Genomic DNA, 25,712 nt, shown 5'->3' on the forward strand with positions numbered 1-25,712 from the left:
GCAGTCGGGTGCTCCCAGTGCTCTCTATCGCCGCCGGCAGGGCCTCCTCCACATCTCGGATGACACCTCCCGGCAAGCAGACAGAGTGAACACTGGCCTTCTTCCCCGACCTTTCCGCTATTTCCCTAAGGGGCTGCATCACCCGCCTAACGTTGGAGCTCCCAATAACTAATAAACCCCTCCCCCCGTGTGCCTGCTCGGACCTTGCTGAAGGAGCAGCCACATGTCCACTCACAGGCAGAGCGGTCGATGCCACACGGCCAGCCTCCACATTGACCCTCCGCCTCGTGCGCCACGAACGCCGCTGAACCCGCCACTCCCCTTGGGGAGAGGGTGGCCCAACCGCGCCCGGTACCCGCGAAGATGTCTCGACAGCAGGGATAGTGGGTGACGCATGTAACACCTGGGGTGTACCATGCGACGCACCAGACTCCCCACTTCCGCTACACTCAGAGGCAGCAGCCTGAAGACGGCTGACCGCGGCCATCAACACGCTCAGCTGTTCGCGAACAGTGGCCAGCTCCTCCTGCGTCCGTACACAGCAGTCACACATCCTATCCATTCTAAGAAATCAGCTTACTGTAGAGAGTCAATCAACTTTTAACTAGACTGCTAATCCACTAAAGGCGGCTGATAGCTGACTAAACTGTGGTTACTAGACACTTCTTCTTCGAAACAATGAAAATAAGTACTAACTGTCTCTGGACTGTATTCAAAACACTAGCAGTGCTGGCACTATGGCTGACTACAGGGACTCTTGAGATCAGTTACTGCCCTGAATGGTGATTACAAAATTAATTGTGCGCGTTCTTGCCTGGAGTGAAAATGATAATGCATGAGGTGACTGGCCCGTATGGAACTACGGTGGGTAGAGACAGATAAAGTATTCAAACTGTCCGTGAATATAGCGATATCGTAGCTGCGGCACATGTTCACACGCTCGAGTGCGCCGTAATGTCGCTCGATTTCGGGAATGCTTTCGGTAGGGTGAGTCACCAGTGCCTTCTTGAAACAATGACCGTACTGGATTTTCTGCAATATTTTGTCAAGGTAATTGGTATAGTGTTGAAGAACAGCAGTTTCCAAATCATGATGAGCGGTCAGCTAACCAGGCAGCTCGCACTCAAGAGCTGTGTGCGGCGAGAGGTGGTGCTGTGTGGAGGGCCTCGTTCGCCACTGCCGCTGAGGCCCTGCTATAGTTCAATTCTTTTATCTTGGCGGCTCGCGCATGCCCGCCCAGACGCTGGAGATTGCTGCGTTGCCAGTTGCACACGACGCACGCGCCAATAGAAGCAGCGCCATAGTATAGCATAGTTCGCAAGCTTACGTGTAGGGGGGGAGCGCGCAGTTCATAAATTAAAGGCACCACGGCCGCATTAACCCTTTCGCTACTACAAAGACGTGCTCGCTGCATTCCGCGCTGTGGGCGATTTTGTCACTGCACTGCTCGCCTGTGCAGACGCATTGTGTTCCGACTGCTTTGACGCTCTTTATAATTCGATTCCACAAAAACTATTTGGCTCAAAAATTAGATTTTTATCTATCTTCTTGACTGATACCTTCCCCCCATAAATGACTTAATTTTGTTTCGATGTTCAACGCAGTTATTATGCAGCATTAAATGTAGTAAACCTTTGCACGAAATTTTGAAGAGTTTGCAGAGGTAAAAGTCCATGGAGTGTACTTTCCGTATGGTCGATTTTAGTTGCCACAATGTTGAGAATGAAATGTGTACAAGATACCTATATATTTCATTTAATTTAAGTACCACATAAGTGTCGTATGTAATATTGATAAATATTCCACCTTTCGCGACTGTAACAAAAGTTTTACTTACACTGGGCACGTTTGGCTTTATTTTAAAGCACTTCAATCAATCAAAAGGAAGTAGACAAAATACATTAAACAAAACTGTGGACTTACAAAAACATTAGGACTTGAATATACCGTCTGTCAGTGAAGTGCTCAGAGCTATGTCAAATATAATTTTGTGTGTGGCACACACAAACAGCATTTATTTGCTAAAACACTGATGAGCCAACACAAACATTGAATATTGTGCTACCGCAGCACAAAACTACGAAAGGTGACTTGGCAATGGAGGACACAAAATACAGTCCTCTTATGATGCTTCAAAAGAGAGAAACGCGTCTGATCTAAATAAGTCGCTTATTACAGTTGCAGAAGAGGGATATATTTCAATACCATTGGTAAAACTGCGACTGTGGAACAAAAACAAGAAATAGAACATGAATACCATTGTGTATGTGCCATACCTTTCACCGATGGAAGTGCTTTAAAATAAAGCCAACGCGCCGTGTGTATATAAAACTTTTATTACAGTCGCGAAAGACGGAATATTTCTCAATATTACATTTGACACCTATGTGGTACTTGAATTAAATGAGATATTGTTATACAGTAAATATTATATGAAATTTAGGTATCTTGTCCACATTTCATTCTCAACATTGTGTAACTAAAATCGACCATACGGAAAGTATACGCTATGGACTTTTACCTCTGCAAACTCTTCAAAATTTCGTGCAATGGTTTACTACATCTAATGCTGCACATCAAAACAAAATTAAGTCATTTATGGGGAGAAGGTTTCAGGCAAGAAGACGTGTAAAAATCAAATTTTTGGCCAAATAGTTTTTGTGAAATCGAACGATAAGTGTGTCAAAGCAGTGGGAACACCATGTGTCTGCACTGGCGAGAAGTGCAGTGATGACAAAATCGCGCACAGCGCGGAATGCGGGGAGCACGTGTCTGCAGCAGCGAAAAAGTTAATGAAGTGGCAAAGCACTAGAAATTTCATTCAAACGAATAAAATTCGTGAAGTAAGGCACTCCAATATTGTTTTTAAATAAAGAAAATATTAAGCACCGCACAAGGTTTGAACTCATAACCTTTCACTTGGTAGTCCAACACCTTAACCGTTCCGCTACCTCAGCTCATCGAACAGTGTAACTCCATAAGGACTCTAACACCTCACGCAACTACTTATAAACACTGTTGGTATGTCCCGGCGGGGTCAGGGATTTTCTCTGCCTTGTGATGGCTGGGTGTTGTGTGCTGTCCTTAGGTTAGTTAGGTTTAAGTAGTTCTAAGTTCTAGGGGACTTATGACCACAGCAGTTGAGTCCCATAGTGCTCAGAGCCATTTGAACCATTTTGAACTGTTGGTATGACTATGAATTACTCACGCTTTGTCGAAGTACAATAGGAAATAAACAGTTACCGCTGTTCTTTATTGCGAAAAAGCAGTTTGTGAGATTGAAACAAACACCTTTCCTTGCTATCGCCTGAATTAGGAGTCTTATTGCTTGTTTGGTTTAATTAATTAATAGAATATGAAGCAATTGGTATGAAGAATGCTTTTTCCAAACTTTCTGTAAAAGAAAGTCTGCTATCAAGACATTGCTTTTGTTCTATTACTTTATTTATGACTGAACGTTTCTAAAACTGAAGACACTCGTCCGTTCTCTGCACTGCTGTCGAGATCTGGCAACGTCGTTCTCTGTTCATTGGCTGACTGTGTTTTGTGACGTCAGATGCGCAGAACGAACCTAAACTCGGCCGCCAAGATATATGACGCGCACTTTAGCCGCTCTGCAGAAACAGCTGCGAGGGCTGCACGCATGGAGACACACACACATACCGCCAGAATATCGTGTGTAGGGCGTACACAGGTGACGTGGATGTAGTGATCGTTGGCGACAGCGACTGGGAAAAGGCACTGCAGGTCACCAGCAAATCCGAACTTGCATCAGGTTCAAAGCTAAGCAACACTAAACCACACATCATGAATGCGGGGTGCGGAATATCTTTGCGAAACATGCGAGACCTCAGTCAAAGTTCTGGCTCTGGACTACAGGTCTAACGTAAATCGTACTGCAGCTGCAAACTCTTAAGTGCTTGCCAGCGTGCCAGTTGGAATCAATGAACATAGGGCGAGAAGAGTTGACGACCTCCAAAGGGCACACTTTGCGCATATGTACATGGTCTCTAAAGTCAACTGCGTGGCACATGTTTTACCCATACCACGTGAAACAGCAGCAAGATTTCTGTCAGCTTTGGGCCATTTTGTAACTCGTGGTAATATTTTTAAGATAAAGTTTGACACGTTGACCATGTCAGGCGGAAACAGGGGGGGGGGAGTAGGGGGGGGGGATTAAATCTCACCGACTTTGGGAGAAAGTGAGAAACTATATTCGTGTGTTCCACACACGAGATGCGGAAGAAGACACACACGGCCCTCACGCCGCACTTACCAGACGAAATTACTCCCACTGTCTGGGATCCACCCACAGATGTACGGCACGTCGCCAATGGCTTTTATCATTTTGAACAATTTTGATTCGAACTCAGTTATACTCAAACCAGAGTTGGCCGTCGAATATGGTAAAAGTCAAGAACATGTGCGTGGAATTAATGAGAAGCAAAAGCGGAAACGTGACTGTACAAAAGTAGCCGCACTACGTCTGGAGGGCCATTTCGACAAACATCGGCACCCCTCACCTACCAACAAGTGTGAAAACTACTCGGTAGAGGGCAGTAAACAGGAAAGTAGCAACCAAAGCGAAACTTGAGGCAGTCCACCTGGGTGGTCGGCAGCACGTAAGAGAATTACCACTTGATAGCAGGCGAGGTTCGTACGCGCTCAAGTGTAGGACATCTGGTGAGTTATCAGACAATTGTTGGCCTCAATAACGCGAACTCTACTCCCAATACGTTGCCTTCCAATTGTTTTGAATCTTAGCGACGTGCCATGTGAATAAAGGAATGCTGTAAACTGGCTAAGAGGACAGACAACGCACCACCTGCCAGCAGAGGGAAACGAGACGGGCGGGCGCTGGGTGGGTCGCCGCACGCACGCCGGGCACAAGCGGGCCACGGGGCGGCGTGTGCGTCGCGGAGGCGGAAAACTGCGAGAGGAACTTCGCAACATGTTTCAGTACATACAGTTACGTGGAGCAGTGTGCAAACTGAATAGAAAAAGGCGTGAACGCAAGATCATCATAATAAATCGTCCTTAAGCTCTTTTGTCTTAAACGGTGTTTCTTACTGACTTACTTATTTTTAAGGAAACAGAAATCTAATTTAAAATACATAGGTCAGAAGCACTCTCCCCCTGCGGGTCCGGGGTAAGAATAGGCCCGAGGTATTCCTGCCTGTCGTAAGAGGCGACTAAAAGGAGTTTCAACCGTTTCGGCCTTCTATGTGATGGTCCCCCTTGGGGTTTGACCTCCATTTCTCAAAATTCTACAGAAGTACGAGCCTTTTGGGGAAGGACACCTTACATGGTGTACCACTGGTCCTAAGTGCACTAAGACCTTGGCACTCAGCATTGCACTGGCGTTGTAACCATACCCATTATTCCTCAAATTGGGCCTAAACGCCTGATGGGTTGTCCAAGTTACGCCCATAGTGCATCTCCATCTGCACCAGCGATCATGATGGACTTTCCATGGCACCAGAAATCCAGCACGGTAGCCAGCCCGTTGTGGTGGGGTCGTCATGTACCCTCTAGGTTGTAGCCCCCTGACAACACAGGGATCGTACTGCCGATACCTGAGCTGCACCCTCCCCACGTTGGCCAAGGAGTAGATGCCCGTCTCCTTGGGGCATCAGGACTCCCGGCAATGGTCATCCTGCCAGGTGGCCCTTGCTGCGGCTGGGTGGCGCCCGTGGGGAGAGCCCCTGGTCGGAGTGGGTGGTATCGGGGCGGACGTTTCGCAGATGAAACGTCAACACGTATCAGGTCGCTCTGCGGCCGAGTCTTCCAAAAGAAAAGGTACCGTTTCTAGTTCTAGTTCTCCTGCCCTTTCCCCCTTGGCCACTCCATGGGAGGAGGGACAGGCCCGCCGGCTTGGGGCGAAGTACTTCCCCCGCTATTTGGTCTGTTCTCGAACCGATGGGGGGACGTTCGCCACCTCCAAGCCCACGTTCTTTGTTCAACACATTGAGGACGTCTTCGGGGAAATCGAGGCTCTCGGCAAGATGCGATCAGGGTCCGTTCTTATCAAGACCACCTCTGCCACACAGTCGGCGGCACTCCAGGCGTGCGACCGCCTAGGGGACATCCCAGTATCCATTGTCCCACATCTGGCACTAAATAGGACGCAGGGGGTTATTTTTCATCGTGACCTCCTGCTACAATCTGATGAGGAGCTCAGGGCCAACCTGGAGCGCCGCGGCGTGCATTTCGTCCGGCGAGTCCAGCGCGGCCCCAAAGACCGTCGCATCGACACTGGGGCCTTTATCCTCGCCTTCGAGGGGGACGTTCTCCCGGAGAAGGTAAAGGTGATGTGCTACCGGTGCGACGTGCGACCTTACGTCCCGCCTCCTATGCGCTGTTTTAGGTGTTTGCGCTTTGGGCACATGTCGTCCCGTTGTGAGGCTGAGCCCCTTTGTGGCGATTGTGGACGTCCTCTTCGTGAGGAACAAACTTGCACCCCACCACCTCGGTGCATTAATTGTCCTGGCGTCCACTCGCCTAGATCCCCAGACTGCCCCGCCTATCAGAAGGAGAAAAAGATACAAGAAATCAAAACTTTGGATCGGCTCTCTTATTCTGAGGCCAGGAAGAAGTACGACCGCCTTCATCCCGTGTCACTGACCACTTCGTTTGCCTCAGTTGTGTCCACTCCTTCCGCTGTATCCTCACCCCTATCCTGTCCCACCTCCGCCTCCTCTGCCCATCAGGGGGCTCTGCCTCCACCTCCCAAATCCCTCCCTTCCAAATCCTCCTCCCCCGTGGCCCGCACCTCCTCTGCCCCAGGGGCCACCCTTCCTCCTCCTCCTCCCCCCACGCCACCTGAGAAGCGATCCTCTTCTCAGGCGTCCATCGGAGAAACGTTCCGGACCCCAGCTTCTGAGGTCCGGCGTTCCAAAACGGACCCCGCGCGTGAGGACCTTCTTCGGGTCCAGCCCACCATCCCTGTGCCTCCTCGGCCTTCTAAGAAGGCCTCCAAGAAGAAGTCTCTATCCCCCTCTCCACCCCGGCGCGTTTCGTCTGACGCTTCATCCGTGAGTCGCTGCTCCCGGCCGTCCTCAGTTTCGCCGGGACGCTCTGCTGCCAGGCGCTCCGCCGGCCTTTCGTCGGCAAATGATGCGGCCCCTCCTACACAATCAGGGACAGCGGCCGCAGCTGGCGACGAGTCGATGGAACCGGATCCGCCTCCCGTCGGTTGTAGCGTTGTTCCGTCGCAACCTGGCCCTCCGCGGCCATCGAGGTGACCAGCTCTTCCCCGTCTCGTTCCCCCAACTTTTTGACTGGCATCCCCGTCTCGTTCCCCCAACTTTTTGACTGGCAATGGCGTTGTTTCATTGGAACATAAGAGGTATTCGATCTAATCGGGAGGAATTACAACTGCTCCTCCGCCTGCACTGTCCGCTCGTCCTTGGTCTCCAGGAAACCAAGTTGCGCCCGACTGACCGTATTGCCTTTTCCCACTATACCTCGGAGCGGTATGACCTCACCCCTGTGGACGGTATCCCAGCTCATGGTGGGGTCATGTTGCTCATTCGGGACGATGTCTATTACCATCCCATCCCATTGACCACCCCACTCCAAGCAATAGCTATCCGCATTACTCTTTCTGCTTTTACTTTTTCAGTTTGTACCATCTACACTCCACCGTCATCTGCTGTTAGTCGGGCTGACATGATGCACCTGATCGATCAGCTTCCCCCGCCGTTCTTATTGTTTGGCGACTTCAATGCCCATCATCCCCTTTGGGGCTCTCCTGCATCCTGTCAAAGAGGCTCACTCTTGGCGGATGTCTTCAACCATCTCAATCTTGTCTGCCTCAATACCGGCGCCCCGACTTTCCTCTCGGACTCTACTCATACCTACTCCCACACTTTCCTCTCGGACTCTACTCATACCTACTCCCACTTGGACCTCTCGATCTGTTCTACCACTCTTGCCCGTCGGTTCGAGTGGTATGTCCTTTCTGACACCTATTCGAGCGACCACTTCCCCTGTGTCGTTCGTCTCCTGCACCACACCCCATCCCCACGTCCTTCGAGCTGGAACATACTGAAAGCTGACTGGGGACTTTACTCCTCCCTGGCGACCTTTCCGGACCACGATTTTCCCAGTTGTGACAGTCAGGTCGAATACCTCACGGCAGTTATTATCAATGCTGCCGAACGTTCCATACCTCGTACTACTTCTTCTTCACGTCGCGTTTCCGTCCCCTGGTGGAACGAGGCTTGTAGGGACGCTATCCGTGCTCGACGACGTGCTTTACGCACCTTTCGCCGCCATCCTACGTTGGCGAATTGGATTGAATACAAACGACTCCGAGCGCAATGCCGTAGAGTCATCAAAGACAGCAAAAAAGCTTGTTGGGCCTCTTTCACGAGCTCCTTTACCAGTTTTACTCCCTCTTCCGTCGTTTGGGGTAGCCTGCGCCGGCTGTCGGGCATTAAGGCCCACTCCTCAGTACCTGGCCTGACCTCAGGTAATGAGGTCCTTGTTGATCCTGTGGCTGTCTCCAACGCCTTTGGCCGCTTTTTCGCGGAGGTTTCAAGCTCCGCCCATTACCATCCTGCCTTCCTTCCCAGGAAAGAGGCAGACGAGGCTCGGCGACCTTCCTTCCACTCGCTAAATCTGGAAACTTACAATGCCCCCTTTACTATGCGGGAACTCGAACGTGCGCTTGCACTGTCCCGGTCGTCTGCTCCAGGGCCAGATGCCATTCACGTTCAGATGCTGGCACACCTTTCTCCGGCGGGCAAAAGCTTCCTTCTTCGTACCTACAATCGCGTCTGGACCGAAGGTCAAGTCCCCATGCGTTGGCGTGACGCCGTTGTTGTTCCTATACCCAAACCCGGGAAGGATAGACACCTTCCTTCTAGTTACCACCCCATTTCTCTTACAAGCTGTGTCTGTAAGGTGATGGAGCGCATGGTTAATGCTCGGTTAGTTTGGATTCTTGAATCTCGACGACTACTTACTAATGTCCAATGCGGCTTTCGTCGCCGCCGCTCCGCTGTTGACCACCTTGTGACCTTGTCGACATTCATCATGAACAACTTTTTGCGAAGGCGCCAAACGGTAGCCGTGTTCTTCGACTTGGAGAAGGCTTATGATACCTGTTGGAGAGGAGGTATCCTCCGCACTATGCACAAGTGGGGCCTACGCGGTCGTCTGCCCCTTTTTATTGATTCCTTTTTAACGGATCGAAAGTTTAGGGTATGTGTGGGTTCCGTATTGTCCGATGTCTTCCTCCAGGAGAACGGAGTGCCTCAGGGCTCCGTCTTGAGCGTAGCCCTTTTTGCCATCGCGATCAATCCAATTATGGATTGCATTCCACCTAATGTCTCAGGCTCTCTTTGTCGATGACTTCGCGATCTACTGCAGTGCCCAGAGAACATGCCTCCTGGAGCGCTGCCTTCAGCGTTGTCTAGACAGCCTCTACTCATGGAGCGTGGCAAATGGCTTCCGGTTCTCTGAAGAGAAGACGGTTTGTATCAACTTTTGGCGAAATAAAGCGTTCCTTCCACCATCCTTACATCTCGGTCCCGTTGTTCTCCCATTCGTGGACACAACTAAGTTTCTAGGGCTCATGTTGGACCGGAAACTGTGTTGGTCTCCACATGTCTCTTATTTGGCGGCCCGTTGTACACGTTCCCTTAGTGTCCTCAGAGTTCTTAGCGGTTCATCTTGGGGAGCGGATCGCACTGTCCTGCTTCGCTTGTATCGGTCCATAGTCCGATCGAAGCTGGATTACGGGAGCTTCGTCTACTCGTCCGCTAGGCCATCCCTCTTACGCCGGCTCAACTCCATCCACCATCGGGGGATACGTCTTGCGACCGGAGCCTTCTACACTAGTCCTGTCGAGAGTCTTTATGCTGAAGCTGCCGAGTTACCATTGACCTACCGGCACGACATACTGCTGTGTCGGTATGCCTGCCGGCTGTTGTCTATGCCCGAACACCCCTCTTACAAGTCCTTCTTCGCCGATTCTCTCGACCGTCAGTACGGGTTGTATGTGTCTGCCCTGCTGCCCCCCGGAGTCGGCTTCCGTCGCCTGCTTCGAAAATTGGATTTTGCCCTCCCTACCACCTTCAGAGAGGGTGAGAGCCCGACACCACCTTGGCTCCAGGCTCCGGTTCGTATTTATCTCGACCTCAGCTCACTCCCGAAGGAGGGTACTCCGGCTGCAGTGTATTGCTCACGGTTTGTCGAACTTCGTGCTCGACTTGCCGGTCACACCTTTATTTACACCGATGGCTCCAAAACTGACGATGGTGTCGGCTGTGCCTTTGTCGTCGGGACCGCCACCTTTAAATACCGGCTCCTTGACCAATGTTCCAGCTTTACGGCCGAGCTTTTTGCTCTCCATCAGGCCATTCAGTATGCCCGCCGCCACCGCCATTCATCGTATGTACTCTGCACTGACTCACTCAGTGCTCTTCAGAGCCTTGGGGCTCCCTATCCGGTCCATCCCTTGATTCAACGGATACAGCCGTCCCTCCATTCTTTCGCTGATAATGGCGGTTCTGTCAGCTTTTTGTGGGTTCCCGGACATGCAGGAGTGCCTGGGAATGAGGCTGCGGATGCTGCAGCCAAGGCTGCAGTCCTCCAGCCTCGGCCAGCCTCCCATTGTGTCCCGTCATCTGACGTTTGTGGGGATGTATGTCAGAGGCTTGTGCCCTTGTGGTGGGATGCTTGGTCATCCCTCCAAGGAAACAAGCTCCAGGCAGTAAAACCGCTCCCAACTGCTTGGACAACTTCCTCCCGACCATCTCGGCGCGAGGAGGTCCTTCTGACCAGGTTGCGGATTGGGCATTGCCGGTTTAGCCACCGCTACCTGCTCTTCGGTGACCCAGCCCCGCAGTGCCCTTGTGGTCAGGCATTAACGGTGCGCCATGTTTTATTGTCGTGTCCCCGTTTTAGTCAATTTCGTGTTGTCCTGTCCCTGCCATCTACCTTACCGGATGTTTTAGCTAATGACGCTCGAGCAGCTGCTCGTCTTCTGCGTTTTATAACTTTAACTGGCTTGACCAAAGACATTTAACCTTTTTACTTATTTAATCTGCATCTTTGTCAGGTCCTTTTGATGTCCCCCCATCCCCTTGAGTTTTAGCAGATTCCTTGTGCTCTAACACCAGTGACTGGGCGCTAATGACCTCAGCAGTTGAGCGCCCTTAAACCCACCAAAAAAAAAAAAAAAAAAAAAAAAAAAAAAAAGCAGCACTCTATTTTGTGTTGAAGGAATCTCGGAGGAAAAGCTGGTACTCACGACAGAACACGTGGTACTTTTTAGTACACTTTATTTCACTTCATTCCGTATGTCGAAACTCCTTTTAACCAGGGATGGCAGAAGACCAACTTTCCAAAGGAGCCTCGGGAACTGAGGCATTGGCCGAGTTACAAGATGTTGAGAAATAAATCGGAAAGCAAACCATCGTGAACACGGAACTTGGAAGGCGTCGCTCTCAGCTAACTCAGCTGAGTTAGTTTGTGTGCAAACATGGTCTTTCAGATGAAGTGCTAAAAATAAAAAAATAGAAAAAAATTAAAAAAAATTATGCGCGAAAATAGCGCAGCGACTCGGTGACAGGTATGGGGGAGGCGTCGTGGCCAGGCCTCGGAATGGTTAAAAAATTAAATGAAAGGAAAGGGGTTAAGAGCGCGAGTTTCTAGTCTGCATGTAGTGGATTCGAATACTGCAACTAGCATGAATTTTAATTCGTGGTAATAGTTGCTAGTTAAGAAAAAGTTGAAATTATTCTTGCTACGAATGCTGAAGGTCTGGGTTCGTTTCTCACATCCGGCAATCATTTTTACCAAGCAAAAGCAGCATCTCTCCCACCTCTGGTAGCCTGGAGGAGAGTCGCTACAGGTTGGGCCCTGACAGAGGCGGAAGTCACGCCATGTCGAAACTCTGTCACCAGTCACCTTTCTTAAGCGATATTTTTTTAAATCAATGAGCCAATTGCTGTACAAGGCCGCAGCGCACTTGACTCTTACTGTATTGGAGCCTGAGACGTGGAAAATATTGACGATGGACTGGAATTCGAACTCAGATCTCCCTTTTCGCCACGTTTGATCACTTTCAGATGATGCATTTCCACTGCTTCATTGTCTCCACTTGTCTGCAAACTCATACAGACATTCACAAGAGACACATCCCTGGGTTGGAACCCTGGCATGTCACTTTAAGTTGCAACATGAGCACAGCAAAATACATGTGAGAAATTATTCTGATTTTACAGATTCTCTGGGCTTTGTTAACAATAATGGTGGTACTGGTTTCGAGTCCCAAGTCAGACGGGCAGCTTTTCGTCCTGTCGTGTCAGTTTCAAACATGGCACTCCGAGCTACTGGTGAAAGAGAATAGTACAGTCGAGCTATCTTTGTATGTAGTCAACAACGATGTGTCCAGGGTCCGATTCCTAGTCGGCAGAAAATTTTCATCATTGAATTTAAAATTGACATGTCCACATTTCGCTGCTCATGAACTAAATCAATATATAACGTCTATGCGTGACTAGAGGTCAGTGTGGATAGGTGTTGGTTTCGAATGCCCATAACACAAGACACTTTCGTCTCCTGGTTTCAGTTTGTCATCTCATTGCTGGTTAAAAATGACGGTTTCTGACGTTTCATGGTGCTTAGTTAACCATCCTATTAAGTGCTGTGGTCGAATCTCCGGGAAACACAAAACTTTATGGCAGATCATTTCAAGTTTCAACTTGCACAGTCTTTGTTACTTGTGACTGAAACTATACTTCACATATTTCTTCTTTACTTGTTAGATTGCATTCCCGGATTGTATCGAAGTAAGAAAACTTTCGTCGTGTCATTTAAAGGAGGATGCTGCTTTCTGAGGTTTCATTTATTACAATAAATTTGAATATGCAAGCGTAATGGTTGTGTAATCTCGAATAACACGTTTTCTGGTATTTGCGTTATGGAATTATTAATTTGCATCCAAACTGATGGTCGCACAGAGCAGTTGTCTCTTGTGGCCTCATGCAGTGAACATTTTGTATAGGCAAAGACTGTACCGAAAACAGAGCAGACGAACAATGTTATGAGGATTGATTACAAATCAGGCGAAACACAATTCAGATCGTTCCATAAAGTTTCTGGCGTGCAGCCGCATAAATTCAGCCTCTTCTCCTAATATTTCGGCCGAACACCGTCCAGCCATCTCCACAGTGAGCTGAGGCGACTGACGCTGCCGCACTTGATCCATTCTTTTAAACCCGAGGACCGAACCACTGAATTTATGCGGCTGCAGGCCAGAAACTTTATGGAACAGTCCTTACGCCGCAAAAACATTAAGATGGACGACAACTGAGATCCTTCAGATGATCTTGAGCATGATAGCACATGTTAAATACATGTGCGTATGCTATCAGGCGATGAAATCTGACACACACACACACACACACACACACACACACACACACACACACACACACACACACACACTTTTTTGTGGGAGTTGTTTTGCCAATTTGGTGTTTGTTATGTCTGACATGTTTTCAATAAATTGTCCGTGTGTCAGAAAGTTTCAGTGTTTGGTGAGGCTGAATGAAGAAAACTGCCGGCAACTGCAGTGATTTTTTTTTTTTTTTTTTTGCCTGCATAGCAGGGAAGTGTCTGTTTGAAAACCAGGAGATGGGATTCTTTTTGAGGGTGACCTCTGGCAGTGAAGCTGCAGACAGAGACCAGTATTAGGCTGCAAGATGGCTGTTCTGTAGTGGAGGTAAGCGACTGGTTAGGTGTAGCGTCCCGAGAGCAGAGGAGCTGACATGCAGGAATGAGTGTGACAAAGTGTGGTAATGAAATTCTTTCAGAGGTTGTATAATGCTATTTGTAATGGACGATGAATGAAGATTTTCTTATGAGGGGGATAGAACAGATGTACTGCAATTTAATACATACACACAATTGCGCACTGTTTTGTACTGTGGGAGGAGGAATACGGTAGGTTTGTTTCAGGACAGATTTGTATTCACAACAGTTGTTTCCTCGTGTGGCTGTTTTCCCCATTCTGTGTGCTGTGTGTTTGTAGCAGAGAGTGGCAGTTTGTGTGTTTTGTGCAGGAGCCTCTCTGCAGAGGAGAGGGGCAGGAGGCTGGTCCAGGCGGCTGAGCAGGGGGCAGTGGGGGAGCTGAGGGCGCTGATCGCTGCAGGGGCCGACGTGGCGGCGAGGGGCGGGTGGGGGTGGACCGCCCTGCACTGGGCAGCGTGGAGGGGAGACGTCGAGGCGGCGAGGCTGCTGGTGGGGGCGGGGGCGGCGGTGGACGCCAGGGATGTGATTGGGTGGACGCCGCTGCATCTTGCGGCAGCCAACGGCCACACAGAAGTGGCGGCTGCGCTGCTCGTCGGGGCTGCCGACAGGGGGGCCACAACTGGTGATGGGCGGACAGCGCTGGACATCGCCAGGTGGCGCAACCACAGGCGGCTGGTGGAGATGCTGTCATGAGGCAGCCAGTCCAGCGAACTCTGTGCAAAAAAACAGGAGAACTGAAAGAGTTTGTAGGAGAGCAATATTCATAATTTTTTAAATAAAGATCCAAAAAACTCAATCCTATTGTGACTCACTAATTTCACCCCTCCTCAAGTAACATACAGCACACACACACTCTAAGCAATGCTGTAGCAAAACCCAGACAACGCCAGATAACAGCAAAATAATTCAGGTAACAATGGACAATCCACCTCTCAACAAAAATGTCTGGAGTTCACTTCCAGACTAAACTTGGCAAAAGTCATCAGTTCATTGTGAACAAACACAACTGCTCTATAATACCTGATCGCTGAAAAGTATTTCACACCAGTCTGCAAGGTGCTACATCAGACTATTCTAATTTGCAACATACCGAGATTAACGCTATATCAGTTCTATCACCAGAATTTTCGCTCCTGATATCAGACTCAATTTACTTCTCCATATTCAGCAAACATTCTACTCTACCGTACCTGTTGTTTAATAACAATGAGATATTAGTAGCAGTATTCACACTACATAATGCGACCATCATCTGGAACCATACAGTCAGTCTACGTTTAACTAAACACAATGAGACCAGAACATGACACGCATACAAAATGTGAAGGAAATCCTCTCTATCTGGTAAAGTTGTCACTACTTGACGTAAAAGATTGCAACGAGCAAAGCAATCCTAGTTGTATTGGAGACAGAACACCGAGGCTCGAGTTTCAGCACACGAAAGCAATTTCGCAACGACGCACGCGAGTCTCCACACTCATCGGTCACAACGGCACAGCTGAGACGGTGACGCAAGTCGTGCAACTACAGGTAATAAAATTACACTTACTTTCACTCATACATCGAGTAGATAAGTGTAGTGGAGAGAGTGCACGCCTGTCAGCTCAGTTGCTGTCACCTCACTTCACTCCCTGCGGCCGCAGCTGACGCAGCTCGCCGCTCCCCGCCACTCCGTGGCTCCTGCCACAACTGTCAGCCGCCTCTCTGCTTGTGAGGCGCCAGCAGGCAAACGGCAGAGCAGTCCGTGAGGCCGTCACTCACACTTCACTCACAAAGAGCACTGACAAGGCGCAGACACAACATTGCCTTCACGAATCTTTTCAACAGTAAAATTTCTTCTCCGAGACCCTCGTTATTAACGTCTACACTGTAGCAAGATTCGTCGTTTCCCACAAGCTCTTGGACCGGGGAATCGTGTTCACTTACGTAGTTCCACGGGAAACGGAATGTCTCCGTGTTGCATGTGGCTGCACACGGTACAGTCAAGTTCCCTACAGCTGTGTAATAACGTGGCAAACATTTACTTGAAAACTGTCCCTCGAGCTTTGGTTTAAATCGTCCCCTGATGCTTCATCAACAAAGCGTTTTCTTCTGCCTTGCCGTTTCTCTCCGGCATCAATCATTACATTCACTTCAGGTCATATTCCAATATTTTCTGCTACTTTGCAACTTCCTGCGTAAATAGTATCCCAACATTTCTCAGCTGATTTAATTCTTCCGCGAGACTCTTATTAATACTACTTCAAACATATGTTTCTCCGGTTTGAAGTACAACTTTACGTATGTTTATTGCAGGTAATAATTTCAAATACTTCTGAATGCTCCTTAGTTCAATGTGTTGCTCCCGCAGTCCAGGTTATTAGCAAGTTCAACCGCCCATTGTAATCCTGGCAAATTCTCGGCAAATGGACGCCTGGCACCTACCCACACAGACCCTCTCGTTGCCGATATTTTCTTTTAAAACTTTCCATAGCTGCCACTTTCAATTTAAATGAGTTTCTTAGAAACAGCAGTTGTACTGGAGACAGAGGAGAAACGTCATGGGGAAGTATCGCAGTTAACTCGAGTGCTTCTTTTTGCCGCATCTTCCCTACAGGTGGTACTTGTAAGTCGACGTTTCGTTCCTCTGTGTGCAACTATGACTTCCATATCAGACACAATCTTACACGCCTCCGCCGTGATATTAAACGCTCTTTGTGGAGTTAACAGAGAGCCATGTTATGCATCTCGCCGAAAGTTCGGGACGCGCCTGACGCCCTCCAGCTGGTGCTGCCTGCTGCTGCGGCTCACTGGAACGGCACAGCACGCTACAGCAGAGGGGAAACAGCCCAGAACTCCATCCCCTTTCCTCGTATCGTCAAACACGCCGGAATTCACTGCTCATATCGCTCAATAACCGGACACTAAATAGTCTGAAACGTGTTCCTGTTTAAACTCGTGTATGTAAACGTCTGGTTGGTATCTGAGAAACTGGTAAAATTTATGTTGATATGTAAATAGGTTAATCTCAGAGCAGGGCAGCAAAACTGTTTTAAAATTAAATTTTGATCGGAAGTATGTGAAGCACACGCTACACGATGCGAAATCCAGTCGAGCCACCACGTCAAACAATTCGCCTGCGAGAGAGCATGGCGTTTTCAATGAAACTTACAAGTGCTATTTGATTGCAAACAAATGACTCAGGTTAAAATGTTGGCCCTGGATATTGTTAATGTTTATCTTCAGCCTCGCAAAGAATCACTGTACCAGCAGTTTTACGGTAATTACAGAGCAAATGAACACAAAATTTTACGCATCCAACTTTGTGTTAAAACTGTTTCAAAACTCACGAGGTAACACCTGTCTCAGATCATCTACCGATTTGAAACCTCTGAAGTGATGTACGTTCACAGATATATCCCGACAATTACACTATCTGACAGTGGGCAATGGTAATTAAATATGTTGGCCTACCTCTGAGAACGGAGGGTTCGTTTCTTCTGCAACCTATTTAGTATTAGCATAATGACAGAACTGTCAAAAACCAAAAAAGAGGAACTGAAGTTAACGACTGACAAATGAGAGAAGGGTTCCAAGTATAACTATGCTTCACTAAGCCACAACAGCAACACACCCTTTCATGAATTACTCACAGCTACGCATGTCAGCACACTCCCTGGTGCGACGCGCTTACACACTAAGAGTAAAATACTTAAAACGACTCACCACGCAAGAACTGGAGAATTTATTGTGATTTCGCGCGCTGCGTTGATAGCTACAGTGCTGTGCTATAATGCAAAACACATTGCCCACCTTGCCACCATTATTGTTTACATCGTTTCATATTTGAAATATTTTGTGTTATGTTAGTAGTTTTGGGGTAATTTCTACATTTCGTGTTTTTACTGATACGTCTGTGGTTGACAGCCTCCAGCTGTTCCAGCACAATATGTATCCAGAACTGAGTCTGAATGCAGTGCTGCACGCCCCAGACCGTACATGAGAAAATCATTACGAAATATTATCAGCCCTGTATATGTTTACTTACAGCTGCACAGTAAAGGCTGATATTAGGAGAAATACTTTTTCTCGCATCTCCAGTTATAGAACAGTTCTTACAGGTAGCGACAATCTCTAGGAGACTAGAGAACAATCAGGTGAAGAAAGGTTCAACCGTAATTTCGGAACTGTAATGTAATTCAAATGACGCAATGGATATCTAATTGTACAAAAAACGTCTTAGAGGTAAAGTGGAAAAATAAACAAAATCGGTGTTGAGCGCACTGCCATCGAAAAAAATGGAAAAATCTACAAAGTAATGGCGCTAAATAACTCTGCAAATATTCTAGAATTTAGTTTTAGGCCTCTTTCGTTTGCCAGATTCTTAAAATACAACGTTGTGTGTATGTCTTGTTTTCCCCTCTGCAGCTGAATGTAGTCCAGTCAACTGGAGGTTGTCCCATAACGAAACAGCGGAACATAATTTCTCAGCGGTTCTATAATTATGTGTTTTCTGATGCTAAATCCAAATTTCGTGTTTTGGTGCATTGTAGGAGATCGGCTTCACAACGAAAGATACCACAGATTTTCACTCTTTTCTCAGATTTTCGTTCGTTTCACGAAGACTATGCGTTTCTCGGAGTTGAAAACCCAGCACAAAATTAGAGTAGCCAAACTCTTCTACAAAACGCACCAATCAGGTCTGATTTTGTGACAGCGAGCGGTGACGGCGCTAGAGCGCGCTGAAGAACGGCGACTGCCGAAAATTCGGAACGCTCCTTTAACGGCCTTCGTCTGTTGTTCTCTGCTATTCCGGCGCACTGCAACGGTACGGCACGCTTCAGCAGAGGGGAAACAGCCCAGAACTCCGTCTGCGTTCTTCCCATCACCAAACACAACGGCATTCACCGTATATATCTGGCGATGAAACTAAAGTGATATCTTTTGAAACGTGTTCGTATTTATTTAAACTCGTCGTTTAAAGTGTCTGTCTGGTGTCTGAGAAATTATTGAAATTTATTTTGATACCGAAATATGTAAACCTCAGTGCAGAGCATCAGAAATGTGTAAAAATAAAATTTTGAACAGAAGTATGTGAAGAACACGCTACACGATGCGAAACCCAGGCTAGCCAGTACATGAAACAATTCGCCTGCGAGAGCGCAGGCGGTTTTCAGTGTAATTTATATACGCTACTTGTCTGCAAAACAAATGACTCAGATTAAAATGTTGGCCCTGGATACTGTTAATCTTTATCTTTAGACTTGCAGACAATAACTGTACCAAAAGTGTTTTTGTATTTATAGTCCAAGTGAACATAAAATTTAACAGATCTGAGTTTGTGTCAAACGGCTTAAAAAATTGACAAATAACACCTTTCTGAAACAATTTACCGATCTGAAACGTCTCAAATGATGTGATATCTTCACAGATGCCTTCTGGTGTGTGACGGAGGATACTCTGAGTACCACAGGAGTTTCAGCCTTTTCCTGTTCCAGTCGCCAATGTGTTGTACTCTCTTAAAAAAGTTTGAAATCGAGTGAAAAACTTCACGTCCACAAGAGTAAACAGCTTTCATAAGTTTCAGCTCAAAGTATCAGTTCCCATTACGATTAGCAGAAGTGCCGAGCGCATCCTTCACGTACTTCCGATCAAAATTTAATTTTTATACAGTTCTGTTGAACTGTATTGAGATTATGAAATTGCATTGCCCTACTTTTCCAAAAAGCTGCTTCACAACTGTAGTGGACAAGGTTCATTCTCACGCTAGGCTTACTGTAACTGAGGAACCAATCGAGAACGGAGCTGAAATTCTGCCGTTTGTACTGACATGCTTCCCACGTATCAATGATTCGGAACGGAGGACTGTAGAATATTCGGTAAGTAAAAGGCCGTGCCATGTTAGTCCTCAGGGACGGTGCGAGAAATGTCTTTGGACTACTCGTCTGTTAAGAGCTCTGTCTCGTTTTTCGTCCTTTGGCGACAGACCGACGTTGGGCGGCCATTGCTCCCAGAATCCACTCAACTCGTGACGTGTTTATTGCAACCGATCCAGCGCCGTCACGCATGCAGCACGCTATAATCTGGAGAACTTGGCCTTGAATTGTTCTCACTGTCTCAACATGGTATTAGTGAACTGCAGGAGCGTCTACGGAAAGTTCTCAGAACTAATCTCGCTTATAAGCAGTAACAATGTCCACACAGCAGTAGGGACGGAAAGCTGGGTGAAACGCGAAGTCAGTAGCAACGAGGATCTAAATTCCGGTCGCAACGTTGGTCGTAAAGAGAGGTCGACCGCTGGTGCTTAAAGCAGTGAAAAGTAGGATTGCATTAGAGAGATCAGTGGAGATCCCGAATGTAAAATGATTTGTGTCAAGACGAGCATCAAAGCTTGATCAAACGTTGTAATGGAACGCTTCTATAGACTCAGCAGCAACAGCGGCGCAACAGTTTGAGGGGAACCTGGAGAATATTTCGCGTGAATTTGCTGTCCATGTTACAGTTTTAGGTGGAAACCTTATCCTGCCAACTATACAGGGAGACTGACGTGGCTAAGAATGGTGGTAGGGCCAGAGAATCATAATAAATTGATCCAAGTGCTTTACCCAAAAACTACCCCTAGCCATTAGTCTGAGATGCGACTGGTGAAGATAACATCTTAGGCCTGCCGGTAACAAAGAGACCCGAACTTTTCGAATGTGTTAGGGTAGAACTGGGAATCGGCGATCACAAGGCCGTTACAGCATCACTGAAGACGACTGTAAACAGGAATACAAAGAAAGGTGGGAAGGTCGTTCTGCTCAGCAAGAGCGACAAGAAACAGGCTTCAGAGTACCTGAGCAGTCAGCACCAAAATTTCCTCTGCAGTACTAAAAGCGTGGTTGTCAGTGGAAGAAGTTGAAGAGCATCGACAGTACACTGTAGGATCACAGCTATGAGTTTAAGGCCACTGATTTCCATACAAGTGCGCCTCGGCGCACGCCAGAACACGAGAGAACAGTACAGAAATGTCAGAGATCCGAATGTCAACAATGGAACTCGAGCCAAAGAAAGAGTTGTTTGTGGGAAGCGATCCACACCTGTAACATGCTGCGTTACTCTCTAAGAAAACCTGCGTAAACATTCGGTCTGGTGGTTTAGGCAAACTCGTTTACGGCACTTTTATCCACGTACAAGTAGCTTCAGGGGGCGACATTTACGCTGCGGGGAAAGTCGTAGGTGGGGGCGCGACGCGGAATGCGGGCAGCGAATCCGGCCGCGCATGCGCAGAAGCAGCGGGCGGGGCGGGAACAGGCGGTAGGGGCGCTGCGAGCAGAGAGAGGGGGGGAGAGAGAGAGAGAGAGAGAGAGAGAGAGAGAGAGAAAGACTGGCCACGCGACGGGGACGCCGAAACTAAATCGGGATTATCACTTAGCATATAAAATCTGCAACACTGTTTGGCGATTCGAGCTCCAGTTCTACTCAACAATTCAAAATTCAGCCGTGATTGCAGACACCAGCGTCCGGCTGGCAGTTAATGTCACGATATTACAAAGATATTTTCTCCCGATCTACCAGTAATTTCGCCGTTGTATCTCAGCAGTTTACGTCTACCTAATTGCCGTATACTGTGTACTAACACTAAACACTATTTCGACAACAGTTGTTTCACTTATGAGATAAAACGTTACGTTGCAATATAAAATTTCTGCTGAAAACTTCAGCCATACGCAATGTCATAACAATAACAAACTACACAGTTACAAGTATGTGAAATACGGAAATGTTTTCGTTACTCGAAGTATGTCGGTACAAAGTCCCCCTGATCTAACGCTGTGTCCGGCACACGGCAGGCCAGCTTCCAGCCGAGTACACAGCCAGACCGCCCGACACACACACTGCCTGCTACTGCCGTGAAAGGAAGCAACACCTGTGGTCTCGGCAACAGACCTACAACGAATATGGTTGTACCGATACTACAGAAGTTGAGTGCATTTGTCAAATTCACGTCTTCATTCAGATTTATGGCGCAGACTTCTAGAAAATTGGCACAGCAAATAGGACACCCCGTTTCCATTTCTCATTTAAGTGCATTATGGGCATTTTCCAAAAAGCGTGACAATACAGTTTAATGGGAATGTCATCTCCGGAATCCAATCGAGGGTGGAACGGAATAGCGTACAGTAGAAAGAGACCAACACTTCACCACCACTTACACACGTAATTTCAGTACCGCATCCTACACAATACAGGAAGGCCATCCTTGCATAAAATATTGCCCGGTTTCGGCCGACAGTTGTGAATTCTGTATGTCTGGAGAGACGCCCACACGCCCGTACCTCTTTGAGTACACCGATTCTCGTCCGCCGACCCAAGTTCAGCTACTCTGGATGGCGAGCGCCAGTTGGCTTTAGTTTTGTATTTTCGCGTCCTCTGCTATTTATACCCAATATTGCGATAGGAACTGCATTAATCATGTCGTACCACGTCGCACGCAATCTTCCACACCGTCGCCGTGGTGCTGAACACCCTGTGTAGAGGCGACACAGCGCACTCCTGTACCCAGTTGCTGGCTGTAGCGAGGTGTGAGAGGTTACGGCAAAACACACACCGTGTCCTCCAGAACTCAAAGTACTGCCGTTAAGTCGATCTCACGTCGTACACAATTCGGGGCCACGCTCACTGCTTACACGTTTCGTCATTTATCCACAGCCACAGCTACACAACGCCCAGCAAAGAATAAATCTGTACCATCATCTCATGAGCGTAATTCCTGTTCAAAAAATTATCTGCATTCAGTCTCGCCACCCAGGTCATAGGGAGTGCCGTGAATGTTTCGCAGCTTGCTACGGAGATTTAGGACTGGCGCCAACTGAATGCATCAAAATGAAACACTCATCAAAGGCAAACGCCTGTAAGGACTGTGTGAAGAACAAAATTGTTGTTAACCTCCCAGATGAGGGTTTAAGTAGTGCAGCATGTGGTTCGTTGGGACTGAAATGCTCGATAAAACCGACTGCTGGTTCTCCGAAGTGAAGAAATCGTAGGCAGTTACTCTCGTAAAGAAACGGCCAACCATAGTGACGTAGATGACCAGCAAATGTTTCCGAAATAAATTTGAGAGTTAAAATTTCGCCGGCCGCGGTGGTCTAGCGGTTCTGGCGCTGCAGTCCGGAACCGCGGGACTGCTACGGTCGCAGGTTCGAATCCTGCCTCGGGAATGGGTGTGTGTGATGTCCTTAGGTTAGTTAGGGTTAAGTAGTTCTAAGTTCTAGGGGACTTATGACCTAAGATGTTGAGTCCCATAGTGCTCAGAGCCATTTTTGAGTTAAAATTTCCATGCCGCAAGTACAGAAAGCGTTGGTGTATGGGATGAAAGAACGTGCTGAGAAGTGTGTGGTAAGGAATGCTTACATACTGGTAGCCCTGGTGGAAAGCAATCCGATGAATAGGAAGATGCAGAATAACGTGAAATCCGGTCGTTAATAATCACGACGTTTAATGTACACACTTTGGACCTATTTCTATGAAGCAATAGAAAAGTCAATCAGTGACAGAAACACCATCTTGCAGGACATGGTTTCCGATATTGCTAACGATATAAGGAGCGAAAGAATTTGTGCTTCACCAAGTTGGACAACCCGCTTCGAAAACATCGCAGAAAATCACGTCTAGAAAGACAATAAAGAAGGTAGCGAGAAGAAGGTCTTAAAACTGTATAATTCAGATTTCGGTGTTAGTACGTTTCGTTTGATGGTAAAGAATACGATCGCTGTTCACAGTGACTCTACCGTGAACAATGAAACCAGTCCCTGAATTTGCGATAAAAGGACGCTTTCATTGAGAGGCGTTAAGAGGCGGATACAGGGTAATACACATTATCACTGTGGGTGGGTCAGGTGTTCATTGTTACCTGTGTCAATCGGCTGGAAAGTGCAGGACTTGTGCAAAGGTCAACGTCACCCACACACAAAGTAGTGATAGACTCATCGACATCTGGAAAAATGGCAACGTGAGTGTTGTTACAGTTGTAATGCGTCACGCTTTTCTTCCGCTTTCAGGAAGCATATCCATCTTCTTTGTAGATTTGTGTTTAGCTTAACAAAATGAAACTAAAAAGCTACCGTCTTTCCCAACCAGAATTAACCATCGAAGTGTTGGCAGAAAACAGTTCCACTCTTCCGCTAAACAGCTACTTTGTACATTCCGCGTCATACGCTGATAAAAATTAAATTAAGTTATGCCTGTGTCAATCTGTAACGGAAAAAACTATTTTCTGTTTCTGGCGACAATTTTGTGGGGCCTTTCGTCTTGCTACGGCTGCTTACGTCCGTCTGAGCAGCTGCCAGGGAGCGCCAGGAAACAGGCGCCACTGCGCACGCGCGGCGGCGACTGCGTAGGAAGCCCGAGGTTCCTGTGAGCAGTTGCCAGCGCGTTCGTGCGCATGCGCAGAGCTGAATTCGCGTATGAGCAGTGCCTTCTCCCGCTCCTGGCTACTTGAAACGCGGCTGTTTGCCGTATGAGCAGCAGCAGCAGCAGCGAGCAGCCAGATGCTACCCAGAAATTTTTTTAAATAATGCCAGATTCGCGCATGCGCAGAGCAAGCTGAGTTACAGTGGGGGGTCATTCTCCACGTGACCCGTGTGTATGTTTCGTGATATTGCCGGTCTCTCTTCGTTTACAGCTTCCACATCAAATGAAAACAAAACGGATTTGTGTGTCTGGCAGCCATCAAGTGAATTAATATACATTCTCATGATAATGAAAGACTAAAATAAGTCAGTAGTTTCAATTTTCCGATTTTATATTATTTCCACTTTATTAGCAATCAACCATTAATGTCTTAATGAAGCTATTTCTGTCAGTTCTGTGGACAAATTTGCTTCTATTAATTTTCCGGAAGTCTCGGAACCGAGGTGATCATTTTAACATATAGAACGTAATAGTAAAGATGTTAACCAGATGTAATTACTTACCGAATGAAAGAAGGACGTACTGATTTCTGTGTGTTTAAAAGCGTTCTTTCGGGCAGAGCATCTTCATTTTGCAAATAAAACACAGTTGTTGACAGAAAAAATAGTGGCAGCGAGAATAAAATCATAAATCTGCTGAAAAACAACAGGAGAACAATGGTATTAGTGCAGTTCATAAGGGAATCTGTAGACAGCATTGGATATAGCAGAATGTAATGTTAAAAATGTAGCCACACGTAATTACTTACCAGAGTAAAGAAGGACGTAATCATTTCTCTACATTTGAAAGCCAGCTTTGCAGCAGCGCGTCTTCCCTTTGCAAATAAAACGCAGTCGATGGCAGAGTGAGTGGCGGCACCCATAAGATGCTCATTAACCTGCTGATAAAAAGAAGGCGAACAAACCCATTGCTACATTTCATACAGGAATCTGTAGACAGCATTCGAGGTTCCAGGATGTAATATTAAAATCGTTAATAAGATGTAATCGCTTAGCAGATGAAAGACTGAAGTACTTATTTGGCCATATGTCAACACCAGTTTTCCAGGAGCTCATCTTTATTTGGAGTTAAAGCCCAGCAGGTGGCAGAGTAAATGGTGGCAGCCAGAACAGACAGCTTAACTTGCCGAGAAAGAGCAGGAGAACAAACCTGTCACTGGACAGGTCTACTGGGAGTCTGTTATTTGCACTTCTGGATTTTGTACGTACTACGTATGTCTCAGACGCTGAGAGACACTTCTGAGTCGCTTATTATTCGCTCGCAGTCTTTGCTCAGGGCAACTGTGTCGCTGGAAGGTGTGTTCGTTTTTGTCATCGCTGCTGGGATGAAGGAAACATTTTTTTATTTGGTGGCACTGCAGTCGCGCGTAGTTAGATTCATTGTTGAATTAGACAGCCATGTGAGGGGAATTGAGATTTTTCATTAAAGATTGTTTAATTTTCACTGTAAGGGTTTTTTCATGTCTGTCAATTATTTTTCTAACAATTGTGAGAGTAAGCATTTGACATAAA

The 25,712-nt window shown here is 47.3% G+C and overlaps 1 protein-coding gene across 1 annotated transcript in view; it reads left to right on the plus strand.

Moving 5' to 3' along the window:
- The window catches only part of LOC124743692 (protein roadkill-like), an 85,855-nt gene extending 71,305 nt beyond the window's left edge, over positions 1 to 14,550 (plus strand). Inside the window, exon 4 of the mRNA XM_047248867.1 lies at positions 14,082 to 14,550. Within this exon, the coding sequence (XP_047104823.1) occupies positions 14,082 to 14,463 (382 nt within the window). The 3' untranslated portion in view covers positions 14,464 to 14,550. The remainder of the gene's footprint in view (positions 1 to 14,081) is intronic.
- Positions 14,551 to 25,712: the final 11,162 nt, after the last annotated feature.

Source organism: Schistocerca piceifrons, unplaced genomic scaffold, assembly GCF_021461385.2.
Source record: "Schistocerca piceifrons isolate TAMUIC-IGC-003096 unplaced genomic scaffold, iqSchPice1.1 HiC_scaffold_2510, whole genome shotgun sequence".
NCBI classification, from domain to species: Eukaryota; Metazoa; Arthropoda; class Insecta; order Orthoptera; family Acrididae; genus Schistocerca; species Schistocerca piceifrons.